The sequence below is a fragment of the Macrosteles quadrilineatus genome, unplaced genomic scaffold, assembly GCF_028750875.1.
Source record: "Macrosteles quadrilineatus isolate MER2022 unplaced genomic scaffold, UCM_ALF_1.0 Scaffold_5__1_contigs__length_97177068, whole genome shotgun sequence".
Taxonomy (NCBI): domain Eukaryota; kingdom Metazoa; phylum Arthropoda; class Insecta; order Hemiptera; family Cicadellidae; genus Macrosteles; species Macrosteles quadrilineatus.
Window position 1 is genome coordinate 69,444,704 of NW_026542598.1, and position 16,011 is coordinate 69,460,714.

At 34.5% G+C, this 16,011-nt stretch overlaps 1 protein-coding gene across 1 annotated transcript; it reads right to left on the bottom strand.

Moving 5' to 3' along the window:
- Positions 1 to 2,235: 2,235 nt before the first annotated feature.
- LOC128994823 (OCIA domain-containing protein 1) lies at positions 2,236 to 11,905 on the bottom strand. The gene is made up of 6 exons (XM_054419622.1): positions 11,661 to 11,905; positions 9,485 to 9,608; positions 6,946 to 7,135; positions 4,969 to 5,126; positions 3,493 to 3,619; positions 2,236 to 2,417 (listed from the first exon to the last, which is right to left on the bottom strand). Exons 1-6 carry the CDS (start codon positions 11,724 to 11,726, stop codon positions 2,324 to 2,326), a joined length of 759 nt encoding a protein of 252 aa, XP_054275597.1. The 5' UTR covers positions 11,727 to 11,905; the 3' UTR covers positions 2,236 to 2,323.
- Positions 11,906 to 16,011: the final 4,106 nt, after the last annotated feature.

A 16,011-nucleotide genomic window follows, 5' to 3' on the forward strand; every position in this document is an offset into this window, starting at 1 on the left:
AGAATGTGAAAAAGACAAAGAGTTCTGTGAACCAGTTCCAGTATTGATCAGCTGATAAATGAAGATTTTATTTTTCCTAAGTTTACATACATTTGTGTTATGCTTGAAATTGGAAGATTTCATGATGAAAATTGACAACTTTATAGTTAAACAGCTGTTATTACCGAAAAAGAAATTTGCTGATGATATTTTACCTAATATTAATTTGTATAATGTAAATTTGTACAATATAGCTAAAGCATTACGAAGACAGATTCCAAACACAACGCAAATTGTTGACACCTTGTATAAAAGAGGGATGACTAGGTTTGTTACGAGACGGAATGATTTTAATGATTCGGTTATTCGGAAGGTTTTTGAATGGGAAGACTATCACATGTACCATCTTAATTATACAATTGAAACTACTGAAAAGCTTAGAAGGAGGTTAGATTTTTGGCACTGTGCAAATCTAACTAGCCTAAATAAATTGGCAACCTGAAAAATAAATTTCATTATGATTTTGTTAATTTTGATTACGGTTGCAACAGATTGTTTCTAAGTTTCAGAAAAGTTTCTAGAAATCACTGATAAGATCAGAAACAACTTAAACTGTAATAGTAGGTCAAAATTAATTCGGTAAAAAATGGGAATTCATATTTTTTTTAATTTTTTTTTAAATTTTTTTTACTCTATAACGCTTCAAGACTACATATATTTGTATTTTATTTTTAGAAAAATTGTAAATGTTTTATGTATTGTGGAAATAAAATTGATTTGATTTGATTTGAATTACCTATTACTTTACATGTCCAGTATTTGAGATTTCAAAGCATTACTACTCAGCTTACATTTAATTTCATACATACTTCCTGGGCTTTTTGTTTTCGATATTATCCAACTATTCCTATTATTATTCCATCTATGAGATTATTTGTTTGTTAGCTTCTACAAGCTTTCATTGCTCAACAATATTTTGGTAAGAATTATCTTAGTGGTAAATAGTTTTTGGGTTAGAGTTTTTGAAAGTTGTTAGTTAATCTTTTCTTTGTTGTGCTAAATATTTAATAGACAAACACACACTTATTTTATATAGGAGTAATTTAACACTATAGTTAATAAATTTCATTTTCAGTACAGTTATTTGCACAGACCTAATTCTTTTTCTGGTTAAGTAGATTTGTTATCAAAGTTAATTATGTCTTTATCTCTATTTACCACATAATTTGTATTTTAATCACCAAAGTATGCAATGTTTTCAACAACTAAAATGTTTTGGTTTATGTTTATTGTTAACTTATCCATTTGCCACTCTTTTAAATATACCAATGCAGATTACATGGACTCATTAGATTTTCTGATTTGCACTCAGATAAATGAGCCGACTGCATCATTTTGTGACAGTTTGTGTGAAAACTTGGACAAATACTACGACAATCTCCAAGCTCTTCTGGACAGTTTGCGCGAAGGGGACACACACAATTTTGAAGCCATCTCAGGTTTTTGGGCTAAAGGAAAACCCAAATTAACTGAAGAACTTGACCCTGACAAAGTGGAAAATCTCAAAACAAGTTTAATTCAAACAAACCAAGACATTAACATGTTTTATGAGAGAGTTGAAAAAGTTAAAGTTTTGTGGGATGAATTTAAGAATGAATGTGAAAGTGGAAAAAATAAATATTTATGTGAATCAACACCTGACTTTTTTAGTTAGTTTTGAATTAAATATCAATTTGTTATGTGTATCCAGTTTTTTGTTGCTTATTATTACAAAAATATTAGAAAAGTAAGCTTCTCACTATAATGTGGTCTTTAGGGAAAAACCGGTTCACATTTTGGGATCTATATTAGTGTTCAATTAGGCCTATTACTATGGCACTCGGCAAAGAGGTCCAAACATCAGCCTACATCATGTTAGTGAAGCGACACTGTTTTACTCTAAACACCATAAACATGTTATTGGAAAACAAGTTTTTATAAGCAAATATAATCCTAGGATATACCATAACCAGTGTCAAAGTTCTTTTGAAATCTATAAAAACCTGCTTAATCTATCAAGCAGTTTTTCTTAGGTTACCAGAAATAATATAAAAAAATAATTGAGATATCACTAAACTTATACTACCAATAACATACATTTTCACTTACACTGTTGGCTACCAGCCCATTGAGATTCTAATCTTAATCTGTTCCACAAAATACTGAACAGAAATCTCATAATTTTTAAAAGCGGAAAAGAGAAAACTGACATGTAGAAACTTTGTAGCATAATTTATTGGACAAGATTACAATGGCTGAATAAATATATGTACATTTTCTAAGTCTTCTACTGGCCTAAAGGATGTTATTTGTCGAAGACGTCTCCGTAAGCGTTTGTAGGGCGGAACGGGTCGTGTAATTCTGCGATAGGCGACGGTCGGGGGATGTCATCCAATGGCCTATTAACAGATCACAAAACTTAAATAACATATATTCAACAAATAATCACATGTAGAATTACCTGATTGATACTATTTTTTGCATTAATTTATTTGTTGCATCAAATGCAATATGTATTAGAAAGTAGAACGTATAGTAATAAACATTCCAAGTGCTAATATGCAGTGGCACTGTTCCGAATCTCGTGATTCAGTTTACAGAAGACGATACAGACAGCGATGAGAAAACAGATGGTGACTGAAACACAGAATTCACAGAAGGATTGTTGTTAATTGATACAATATTAACAATTATTTAAACATTAAATTATTTTATTTTTTATGGGTATAACATTGTTTTATTTGTTACAGGCCACAAAATAAGGTAGGCTTAGTCTCAAAACCAATTAATACAAATTAAAAAATTATACAATGGATCCATAATTGGACTATGCACGAGGTAGTAAACGAGAAAACATAATTTACTTTCCTTTTGTAAAAGTTTCCTACGCCAAAGGCTGATATGTCAGAGGACAAAACAGAGTTTAGTGTGATAAGTAGGGTTATTATGAAATATTTAGCCTAAACAACAACAAGGCAGAAGTGACAATAGCAGCTGTTGACCTTGTACCCCCAGTTCTATTTGAGTTGATTTTAACATAGATTTGATTTAGAAAATGTATTGGTCAATATTTATTTGTGTTCAATAAATATCGATATGAAACTGTATTGTACGTAGTTAAATATTAGTAGATATTTAAGATACTTTGCAGTTCAGAATATAATTTACTTGTTTCATTAGTATTAAAGATGAGCTTTTAGCTCCATTGCTGCCTACTAACTGCCAGCCAGTGTCTAAACAGTGTTATGAACAATAATAATGATACGAACAATGTTAGCAGTTTCAAAAGAATAACTGCTAAAATCTTCAATTTCAAAATTTTTGAATCTAAAACTCGCTGATGGAATCACAAAACCGGAGCTTTCTTAAGGTTTTGATGGTTTTGACACATCACTACCCAATACACACGATAAACATCAATTTAAAAATCTTAAAAAATGAGTTTCAAAAGAACGAAATACAAATTATTCTTACCTTGACGAGTACAACGTCTTCTGTTTCTTCTCAAACTCTTCTCTATTCCTCCTCCTCAGTTCATCATAAGAGTTGGACTGGGCAGACTGTGGAGGCAGCACAAAGTCTTCAGGGCTCTGTGGGTTAGCTGTACACAACACAGTAAATTCACCTGTTAATCATCTTGATACAAGCTTGTTAATAAAGTCAAACATCCCATACACACAGCGCAGAATTCCACCATTAAACACTACACCTGTCCCATTTGGTCCAGTCCTGTCCAGCCAGAAGAGGTGGCTACAATTGTACGATATTCGGAAGGACACATATGTTCTACACAATATTTTACATTTAAATAACTTAACAAACATAATTATCACAATGAGTTCTGACAAGTAATATTCTACAATATTATACACTATAGGATTCTTGTTATATTTGGTTTGTATTGTAACTATTTAGTTCATGCTTACATAAATAGTTACCGTAGTTTATTTATGGTCCAAGGTGAGTGTAAACCCAGCTTAACAGGACGCACAGTTTCCTTTTATAACAGGGAGGAATCCCTCCCTTTGGTATAGAGTGTTTTGTTACTAAACTTAAACTTGACTTGGAGTGGTGAATTCCACTCCTCCACGAGGAAATCTGGATATAGCTGAGAAGTCGCGGAACCCCCCCCCCCTGATCATCACCCAAATTTGGGAAGTGAGTGGCTAAATTTGTCCGGGCCGCTCTGCTTGCATCCGCCAAATGGGGATGAATGCTCCTTGGATATTTCCGCATTATGAAGGATCGCACAAGTGTAGTCACTGCTTTATTGTGTTATTGTGATGTTACTGAATGACATCCAATCCTGTTGGTTAATTTTGAACCACATTCTTTAGCGTGTGAGTCATAACAAATACTTGAATATTTTATTGATGCAGCACTCTGCCACTTGGACAATTAATTGGTCTGGAAATCTCATTACTTGTATTTTATCCATAGCTCAAATTAACAAAGCGCTACAAATAAAAGATTGATGTAGTAAGAAACTACCCTTGTGTGAATAATTTGATGCTATTAATATCATGGATTTCTAAAGCACAAAAGGAAATATCTTCGATAAACTGAGTATTATAGGCTAATGCTGTTTTTACATATTATGTATTTGATCTCTCTAGTTTTCAGCATGAGGAAAGATCAGTTAAAGGTTTTTAAAGGGGAAAACTAGCACTGGATTGTAAACTGCCTTTTGTTTCTTTATTTGTTTTTCCATTAGTTAGCTTGAAAAAAGATAAAAAATAAAATAAAAATGAATGCCCCACATTTGTTTCAAACATTGAAGTATTTTTGGCTATACAAACATACACATTCTAATCACAATACTTTTATACGTCTCTCTGACTCACACCAGTACTGTAGCATTGCATCCCCATTAAATGGAAAGTCTTACGAACTAAACACCAATCCAAAACGTTCTATATTATAACTTTACTTCATATCTCTTCAACTCACAATCAAAGCTGTATCTGTATGCATCTTCTGACTGGGTGTATGGTCGATCAGTGTCCAGGTCCGTGAATGTTCTAGTAGACAGATCGTCTTGATAAGCGTCTCTGGGCTTATCTTCTGTTAGAGCAGGCATTGGATAGCCTGGCATGTCCAGGGTCAACCTAAACACAAAATAATTTGGGTCCTTTTTCAATAGTTAAATTAATAATGTAAAGTTTATGGATGAATCTGATCTATGGATGAAATGTAAAGGTAATGAAGCACAGAGTCCAGCCTAGTCTTAAAAGGCTTGAATGATTGAGCAAGAAGTAAGAAAATCTAGACATATCGAGCTTTTATCCTTGCAATATTATTGTCGGGAGCGTTTCATAAAGTCCAAATTTCACAAAGTCCAACGGTTAAAATATTAAATAAACAGAGCGTTTCACAAGGTCCAAATTTCATAAAGTCCAAAACTATAACATTCAAATAATCACCGTTTCACAATGTCCAAATTTCACAAAGTCCAATGTTAAAAAAATCAAATAAACAGAGCATTTCACAAGGTCCAAATTTCATAAAGTCCAAAACTATAACATTCAAATAATCACCGTTTCACAATGTCCACATTTCACAAAGTCCAACGTTAAAATATCAAATAAACAGGGCGTTTCACAAGGTCCAAATTTCACAAGGTCCAACGGTACAGTCTGGGCCAGAAGTCTCTACAGTGGTTGCCACGGTTAGATAGCAGGCACTGTCCGCCGGCGCTCAACTACTGATTATTGATTACTCCCTGTTGCAGCAAACCTAAGTACGGTACTTGTTAAACTAATGCTATTTAAATCAGGAATAAATGTGATCATTTTAAGGAGATATTCTAGTGTAAATCAAATAAGGGATATGGAAATTCTATGAGTCTGCAGGTTTGCTGCGGAGGGGTAAGTAAATACCACTATTTTACACTCTTTACAACGTATCTACGGACCCACAATGATGTTTTGTGACGCGCGGCAACAACACTAGATCGTGTAGTGCCTAAACCGAACCACGGCAACCTCTGCAGCAACTTCTGGCCGAGACTGGACCTTGTGAAATTTGGATCTTGTGAAACTCTCTGTTTATTTTATATTTTAACATTGGACTTAGTGAAATTTGGACATTGTGAAACGGTGATTATTTGAATGTCATAGTTTTGGACCTTATGAAATTTGGACCTTGTGAAACGCTCTGTTTATTAATATTTTAACCATTGGACTTTGTGAAATTTGGATCTTATGAACCTCACCCTTATTGTCATTGCAAAATGTATCAGTAAAGATTATTATTACAAAGATTATTATTAGACACAAACATTTATAATAATTATAACAATCAGAGGAGATGTTTATGGTTTGCCCCCAATCACTGGTGATATTCAGGATAATTTTATATCTACACATTATAGACACGATGACGATTTGATAAATGTGCCACATACAACAGTATAATTTCTTATCCTATACTGCTTTTGTATTGGTAAATGTATCAGATATGCTTTAACCCTTTGAGCTTTAAATGCTGATATGTTGGATTTAAGAGTATAACTTACATTATCAAACTTCCACTCACAACATATGTATATGAAAGCTCATTAAAAACTGCTGAAAGCCATCTATCAGATAGCTTGATTTATAGTTCAGAATAAATGTTAATTATTTTAAGAAATATATTCTGTATATACAATTAATTTCTACATTTAAAAGTCCTTGGAGCCTAGAAGTTTTAACTTGTAAAACAATTAAATAAACTACAAAGAAAATTCCTAATCCCATAGTTATATAGTAAATATCCCATAGTAAATATTTCAGGGGGTTTATATTGGATTTCAATGTGTAAGCTATAACAGGGAGAAAATTCATTTCAAGACAAAATTAAATCAATTTAGGCTAACTTACCGTCTAAGAGGTTATAATGAAGGTGTTAACAAATTCAATCCTTTAAGCTTTATGGAATACTAACGTGTCCTGGAATCCTCCTCTGCCCTGTTGTCTGCGAGCCCGTAACATGGCCCCCAGCTGACTGGTGGGGCTGGCCATCAGTCTCTCAGCACAAGTCTGTTGGTAGGAGATCTTACCGGCGAAATACCCAGCAAATACGGCAACAATAACTTTAGGCGTCGGTCCCCATGAAACACTTCCTCTCATGTACCCTTTGAAAATATTGAACACCATTAAGTTTACTGATTTTAGTTAATTCATAAGTTAACTTAGATTAATTTGATTTTGGTACATTGTTGCAGATATGTTTGGCTGAAACACAACTTGCTAAGGACTTTATGCTTTCAAAAGGCAACAATCATAATTTCAATTTGTAAAGTTGGTGATGTGACTGTGCTAGACAGTGTTGGAAAGTCTTAGTTTAGCTTTAAAGGGGTTATAATCAACAATTGTGTTAAAACAAAATTAAGTTAAGTTATTCAAAGTTAAAAAATGCAACAAAAAATACTAGAAAAACAATTAATTATTACCGTAGTTCAAAAATATTTTATACAGTAGGCCCAGTAAAAATTCCAATAGATTAATTAACAAAGCAAATAACTTAGGTTTTAAAAAGTTTAAAATCAAACATAGTGATATAAATTATAAATGTTAACCATTTTCCGGGTTTGCCCCTAGTTCCACCCTTTTGACTGCGATTTATTCCGTACAACATTAACATATTTCTTTAGTTCCTAAAGTTATGTTATTTTGTTTGCTTTTTGCTATCGATTCTTGCCTTATGAATAACATTATAGTCTGAAAATTATAGACCAATATCAATTGTTCCGATTTTCTCAAAAGTTTTTGAATCTCTGATGCACAAACAACTTGCTGCTCATTTTGATAAGTTTAATCTGTTATCTGATTCTCAGCACGGCTTCCGCAAAGGAAGATCAACTACATCAGCTGTCATGGAGATTGTTGATTACTCTTTAAATGCATTTGAGAGCAAAGAATCAGTTGCTGTGTCATTGTTAGATCTGAGCAAAGCATTTGATTGTGTTCCTTTCAATATCTTAAACTTGACAAACTTAAATTTTATGGAGTTCAGGATCAATCACTTAGCATATTCCGGTCATACCTGAATGGTAGGAAACAGTATGTTTCCATTCAGGGTGCTAATTCCAATGTTGTTGATATCAAAATGGGAGTGCCCCAAGGTTCTGTGCTTGGGCCTTTCTTCTTTATAATAGCCATAAATGATCTTCCAAAGAATCTAAGATCTGAGTCAGTAATATATGCTGATGACACATCAATTTTTGCTAAAAATTCGGACAAAATAGAGCTCTTCAGACAGGTGGGTGTGGCCCAGGGAGATGCATTGAATTGGTTTTCCACGAATAAACTACTTTGTAACCAAGGTAAAACTCAAAATATCATCCTCAGCACCTCTCTAAATCTGGATTTACAATCAGTCAAACTATTGGGTATTCATATCGATTCTAAATTGTCTTGGCATGTCCACATCAACAACCTTTGTAAAAAAATTTCACGGGTCAGCTATCTATTTTGGAAACTCAGGGAATCTGTGTCAGATGAATATCTAAGAATGACCTACTTTGGTTTATTTCAATCTCACATATCCTATAGGTTGGTTCTCTGGGGACATGCAACTGCTGTATCAGATGTTCTCCTGATACAGAAAAAGGTTCTTAGAACTATGTGCAGAGCTAACAGATTGGACCACTGTAGACCTTTATTTAAACAAATGAAAATGTTAACAGTAATTAACTTATACATACTACATATTCTAATTTACACTAAAGCTAATCTTCACCTTTTTCCCACCAGGCAAGAAATACATGAACATGAAACACGCAACAGGACAAAATTAGATATTCCACAGCACAGATTGACAAAATTCGGCATATCACACAAGGCAAATTGCATCAAATTTTTTAACAAACTACATGAATCATCAAGGACCTGCACACCCAAAGTCTTCAAAAAAAAGGTAACTGCTTGGCTTTTAGACAATCCCTTTTACAATACATATGAATATCTTAATACATGTATAGAAATTAGATTTTAGTTAGTCTTTATAGATATATGACAATCTGTTTTAATTAATTTCATTAATCATATGTGACAATGCCCATTTCATGTACATGATCAACGGCAAATAAATCATTTCATTTCATTTCATTTCATTTCATTTCATTATTTTAGACAAGCTACTGTGCTAAAGCTGGGTTTTCCTAGGCGCGGAAGTGGACAGCGGAGAGAGGAACGCAGAGAGCGGACTCCACTTCTCTTAGGTAATGTAATGTTACTGTTTTCCTAGAAGCAGAGCGGAATACCATGTAAATTTCAATTCCGCTCTCCGCGTTCCTCTCTCCGCTTCCGCGCCTAGGAAAACCCAGCTTAACAGGACGCACAGTTTCCTTTTATAACAGGGAGGAATCCCTCCCTTTGGTATAGAGTGTTTTGTTACTAAACTTCGACTTACTGTGTGTTCCAAATCGGCCAACCCACTGCGTGACTAAATAAACTTGATATAAAATTTGTTCATTACTAACCTGCTTTCACCGCCATATATGTCAGCCCTCCAAGGGTTGTTGCAAATGGTATACATCTTTGAAAAAATGCATCACGATTACATTCACCTATTATTTTCTTATCTTCTGGGGTAAGAACCAAAGGCTGAAAAAATAAAAGAATATATTCATATAATTGTGTATAACATTGATTGACAATGATCTGAAGTAGGTACTTAACTTAGCCTTTTTCTCTGTGTAGGCCTTTAAACCTAGTAAATTAAGTTATACCCTGTTTGCTCAAGAGAGTGCGGCTGGAACTCGCGCCTAACTGTGAAGGACACAACTCTCGGATAATAATTTCAATAGTCCATCCCAATCCCTTGCAGTTGAGCTAACAGGCTGTAGGCGTAACTTAGGGTGAAGTGGGGTAAGTTTAACCAGGGGGCAAGTGTAACCGCAGCTTATCAATCAACTGATAAGAGAGGTTTCAGCTTAATTGCCATCGTATTGTGTTCTCTGGACCTTGTTTTAAGGTTCTTAACCAATAATATGTCAACACACGGCCACAAGGGATGACCAGAATTTTAAACGCCATTGCAGAAAATGAAGATGATAACTACAGAGCCCGGTGTATTATCAGAATATTCCCTCACGATCATACGGAAGACGATGAAATCCGGGAATTATGCGTGAGTTTTAAAACGGGAATCATTCGTGAATGTTGTATTTCTACCTGAAATTTTCAATTTACCGCGATCGCGCGTTTCCGTGACTGTGAGAGACGATAATACGTCTAAACTTGGCCAAAAGGGATGATCAGAATTTTCCGCGATTGCAGAAGATGAAATCTACAGAGCCGCTAGGTATGTCCACACTACCCCGAGAAAACAGGAAGAATTTTGCCGCGATCGCGGAAGACGATGATGATCTCCACACGACTGCTGTATATAATTAGGGTTTTGCCGCAGAGGCGAGAGACAATTACGATGTCTTCTTCACGACCGCAGGAGACAATTACCATGTGTACAGGACCGCGGGAGATACAATAATGATTTCTGCAAGGCCACGAGGGATGATCAGAATTATGCCGTGATCACGCAAGACGATGATAATTAGCCTACATGACCACGGGAAAAGATCAGAATTTGGCCTCGTTTGAGGAAGATGATGTTGATCTCCACAAGATCACGGAAGATGGTTACCATTTTGCCGCAATGGCAGCAGGCGATTAGGCCTATTATGTCCACGACCGCAGGGGACGATATAATGATGTCTTCACGGCTGCGTGGGGTGATCAGAATTCGACCACAATCGCGCAAGGCAATTTATAGGCTATGTCTACACGACCGCGGGAATAGATTGTGAGAATTTTGCCTCATTCGCGGTAGACGATGATAATCTTCTCACGTCCACGGGATATTTTAATACATTACCCCGCGATCATGGAAGACGATAGCTATATCTACACAGCCGTGGAAAATAGTCAGAATTTTGCCGAAATCGCGGGAGACGATTACCATGTATACATGGCTGCGAGGGATTATCAGTAAGTTTACCATGATCGCATGCAAATACAACCACCATTATTTTTCCTTTTCAAATTTTTTGGGGCCCCCCCCAAGCAGCCAATTGCCTCGCGCTCTAGGTACGTGCCTACGGTGCATAAGTTATTCGGTATGGGCTAAAGGGGTGTGTACATCTAGGAAGCAAGTTAATGGGCCTTTTCAACATAGGGCCTAACTTATAAAACATAAATGTATTCTAGAAAAGGGAAAGGGGGTGCAGGACGGGGTAGGGGGTGCGAAGGATGAGTTAGCCTAAGATAAAAGGCAGTGGCACATGTTCCCAAAAACAATTTGCAGGATTCAGTCAGCCATGTTAACTTATGTTGTCACTGCCCTGAATCAACTGTTTTTAACTAAACTTAATGAAGCCTAGGCCTATCAAAAGTAGGCATAGAATAGTCATAGATCGATAACTTACAATCAAACTTTGTTATATACCCTAGGCCTAGTTTTTGGTCAGATAACTTAGACTATAGGCCTATTGTTTGTACATTTATCCAATGAAGTCGGATTCAATGTTTAACCAAGTAGGCCTACAATATTCAAAATACAAAAAAAATATAGAATTTCATCAGGCCTATTTTGAAAGGCTGGAGAATAGTTTCCGATGATGGTCAAATAGATTTACACTTGTTTGCAAGGATACTTACTGTAGGTGCAGTGGCCTGAGGAGAATGCAGAGGGTCAGCCGGGATTGTTGTGGTGTTTCCAGCCATTTATTTACGATTTTAACTAGACTCACACAAACACAAATCTTTGAACAGATTTATAGACCAATGATAATGATGATTCAAATCCAGCAATATTAAGATTTTACATTAACCTAGAAATTGCATAATCAAGACGAAAGCGAAGTAAACAAAACATAAACAATAAAAATAACTCAAGTTGCGCTGCACGGCTGCACTCTGCTTTGCACTCGCACGTTACGTCATATGTTTTCAAGACAGACAGAAGGCTCCAACCCAAGACTGCCAACGCTAACAAAAAATACACCCACCGCAGCAAACCTGCTGTCTAAGCAAATTTCCATTTGCCTTAATTGATTTTCAATTAGGTCTAAATCTATTTAAATAACATTAGGTTTAAGGAGTACCTAGGTTTGCTGCTGCAGGTAAACTAATAAAATGTGCTATTATAGATAATAATCTACTTACGTATCACGTATGCCAGTAGGTGTCAATTATTAATACTTGAATTATGCTGTACATGTTTCAAGCCTAAATACGGCTCATCTTCAGCAGCATTTTTCTATGTACAATTTTCACATCGAGAGATGATTGTCGACTATATACAGACCACATATACCAGCGAACACATAACAAAATAGAAGCGCTACTCGGAGCGCAGGAGCGTGGCAGTCTGACTAGCCGACGAAACGGACAAAGATGGCGGCGCTAGCCTAGTCCCGGCGTCTGCAACGCGCTGGTCGTCTGCTATGCTTCGAGTCAGTGTTGTTTACATAGGCTTTGTTGAAATGTAAAAATACTTTTGTATAAAAATTACTTAGGTTTTTCTGGAAGTACATTGTCGTATTAGTATATTGTTGGAAATGTCTTAAAGTAAATCGATTGTTTTTACCGTAGTAAATCGATCTTTTTATCGCGGGAGAAATTTTCGTTTACAAATATATATCTGTTTAAAAAACATCTTTGTTCAAATTATAAATCTGTCATATTAGTGTTATTTTATTTCTTGTGTCACGACAAACACGATGACATTTTGAACGACATTTTTAGCGTCTTATTAACGATGTTAGCATACGTTAAAAAAAAACATCACCATAAAGACTATTGTGAGTAAAAATTTTAGAATGCATGGAACTGTTAACAATAAACCTACCAATAAGCCATAACAATTTCAGAAAGATTGGCTGAGTAGTTTGTTTACAATTAAATTTTAAACTTCAGTGTTAGTGCAGAGTTTCTTAAAAATCGGTACTTTTTAGGATCTTTCAACTATATAAATTTTTCTGGTAAACGGAATTTTTTTAAATTGTTACCACGTAAAATGTATTTAACCCAGATTATATTTAATTTTTGTCTCAAGAAAATCTGGTAATTCATCTCAAGAGATATTTAGGCTCAAACTCGAGTGCACATATTTAATTCCCCGACAGTAGTCCCGGCGTGTGCAGCGCGCTAGTCGTCTGCTATGCTTGATGAGAATAGTGAAGATATAAAGTTAAATGATTTTAGTGTAAAGGAAAACAATGTAATTGAGGACTTGACGAACAAAGTACTTGGACAATGTGTAGGTGTAAATTTGTTTCCAAATAGTACACATTTCTCAGGATATGAAACAATATTGACAAAAATCATTTTTGTTTAGTACCTAATTAAAATTATTGCTAAAAAATATTCCAATGTTAGAGTTCGCTACTACTGTAAAATAAGTAACGAAAGTCTTCACAAAAAATAAAATCAGGCAACATCTCAATAAAACTGTAATTTTTTTGGGACAATAAATTGAGTGTGATTTTAAAATATATTTAGGAAATTTAATTTAACTTACATAATTATCTTTAGATTATCTTGAATGATATTGAAAGCTAATTAGTCCTTAAAAAGTTGTGCTAAACGGTTGAAAATTCTACATAGACAATATATTTGAAAATTTCTTTAATATATACAATATTACAGTACAACAGTATAAAACATTAAACACATTGCACGCTAAATGTATAGAAGACGGCCGGCGGCGCAGCGGGCGTGGCGCGGAGCAGCGGCAATGGATCCCTTTTGTACCTGATTTTTTAGAAAACCGAACATGATAAAAAATTTTGGTGAATCGTATAGTTAAATTTGGTTATTTATCCACAACTTTCCCGCTGACGAAATTTCTCTGACCAAAAAATAAAAAATTTCCTCGCAATACAACTTTTTCATGTCTGAAATTGAAAAATTAAACTACATAAGTATTAAACATATTTATAACTCAATTACTATCGTAACTAATAGTTTTATATTAACACCATCGTTTTCCTCAGTATCATATCTACAAGTGTGCAAAATTTCAGAATTTTTTGTCAACTATTAATGTTGTTTATGATCGTGTATTTGTCGCGGGGTTTTTAATGCGAACTGTGCTCGCGGGTCTTGGATTCAGGCTGTATGACGGACCAAGATGGCGGATTTGGCCACACTTTAAGTGCATTTGGTTAAACGCCGTGTCCTCTCTATTATTGTTATTATTATGTGCTCGCTGACATATACACACAAACACAGAACGTTTTAGCATGCTATTTTTATTATTTACATGTGTTTTTGTAGCGTACGCTCGTTTAAACAATACCCGACCGGACGACATTTGTAGGCCTACTCGTCGTCCGGTCGGGTATTGTTTAAACGAGCGTACGCTACAAAAACACATGTAAATAATAAAAATAGCATGCTAAAACGTTCTGTGTTTGTGTGTATATGTGGTCTGTATATAGTCGACAATCATCTCTCGATGTGAAAATTGTACATAGAAAAATGCTGTTGAAGATGAGCCGTATTTAGGCTTGAAACATGTACAGCATAATTCAAGTATTAATAATTGACACCTACTGGCATACGTGATACGTAAGTAGATTATTATCTATAATAGCATATTAAAGGTGTCAAGGCTGATTAATTTGATATAATAAAATGTGTTTTTTAGTGAAATATTAATAGCTTAGTATAAAATAATAAACATTTGTCAAGTTTGATCAAATTATATCCATAAACATAAACAAGAAAACTACAACATTTTACAATATTCTCCATAAAAATAACATAGGAATTTTTTTTAATTAAAATTTGTTAATTTTCTACGTAACTAATAACTGTACAAAACACCACGGATACTAATACTTTGATATACTGAATTATTAGTTTTTTTAGCTCTTTAAAAAAGGTCTAGTAAGGATTTGGGAAATTTTGCGTTTTGAGGGTCAAAAATGATAAAAAAAACATGAATTTTACCCCATAACCCCCTTACCCCCCCCCCCGTTAAAAAAACCCCGTTCCCATGGTCCGATCATGCTGCTGGTTCGCGAACTCACTCTTATTCAACCAAAGTAACAAACACAGATTTGCATTAGTCATATCAAACAAAATATGTCTTTACATCTAAAATTATTTTTTTTTTTTTAATTTAAACTCATTTTTTTTGACTCAGGTCGCTTTTGCACTCAACTCCTCCATTTATGTTTTCATAAATCATTGATAAGAATTATTTAAAGTTTTTTTACGCATATAATTACCTAAATGTGAGTTAAATAGATTAAAGGTTGAATTAAATGCATATTTTCAGTGCTGTGAATTTCATCAGGACAAAATTAAATTATAAAACCTATAGTGTACGGGCCGGAATTTTATCCCCGTACTTTTAGGTACCCACTTTCAAAATGTACAGCCTGGATTTTTACCCCCTGTCCGGATAGAATTTGGTGAGAAAATTTATTTTGTTCATAATAGGAGGTGTTTTTAAAGAAAGACGTTTAATCAGTAGTTAACTATTATCATCATACTCCCCATCTTGTGTTGCTTAGTCTATGCAATTTACCGTTGTTCATATTAAACGTTACTAGTGAACCCGTGCGGCTCAACGCGCCGCAAAAATACATACATGAATTTAGAAAACAAATTCACACTGTCATATATTGACTCTGAGTCGAAAATAAAATACAGTAATGAATGAAGCCTTAGAAGGAAAGCAGTCCATCAATTTTCTAGCTCCATATGTCTTATATTTAGTAAATTAATAAGCTATCAAGTATTTCATAGTTATTTTAAGATTTTATAACACATTTAATAAAACATTTTAATAAAACCAATATGTAGCAAATTTGAAGAACATAAAAATGCTTCTTGAAGAAACCCCTTTTAAAAATAAACACAAAAAACCCTATTTTATTGACAACAGTACTTCCTTGAATTAACTTACTACCTAAGTTTTTATTTGTGAAATCACCTTCAGGAAGATTACCCTGGTCAGAATTTTCCGTGATGAATATGTGTACACCATCAAATA

Bases quoted from the DNA above. Each gene is read 5' to 3' on its own strand.
- LOC128994823 (XM_054419622.1), bottom strand. From the start codon at position 11,726: ATGGCTGGAAACACCACAACAATCCCGGCTGACCCTCTGCATTCTCCT. The intron at 7,136-9,484 runs GTTAGTAATGAA...ATATTTTCAAAG, and splicing joins ATATATGGCGGTGAAAGCAG to GGTACATGAGAGGAAGTGTT. The intron at 3,620-4,968 runs GTGAGTTGAAGA...TGTTGTGTACAG, and splicing joins ATACAGATACAGCTTTGATT to CTAACCCACAGAGCCCTGAA.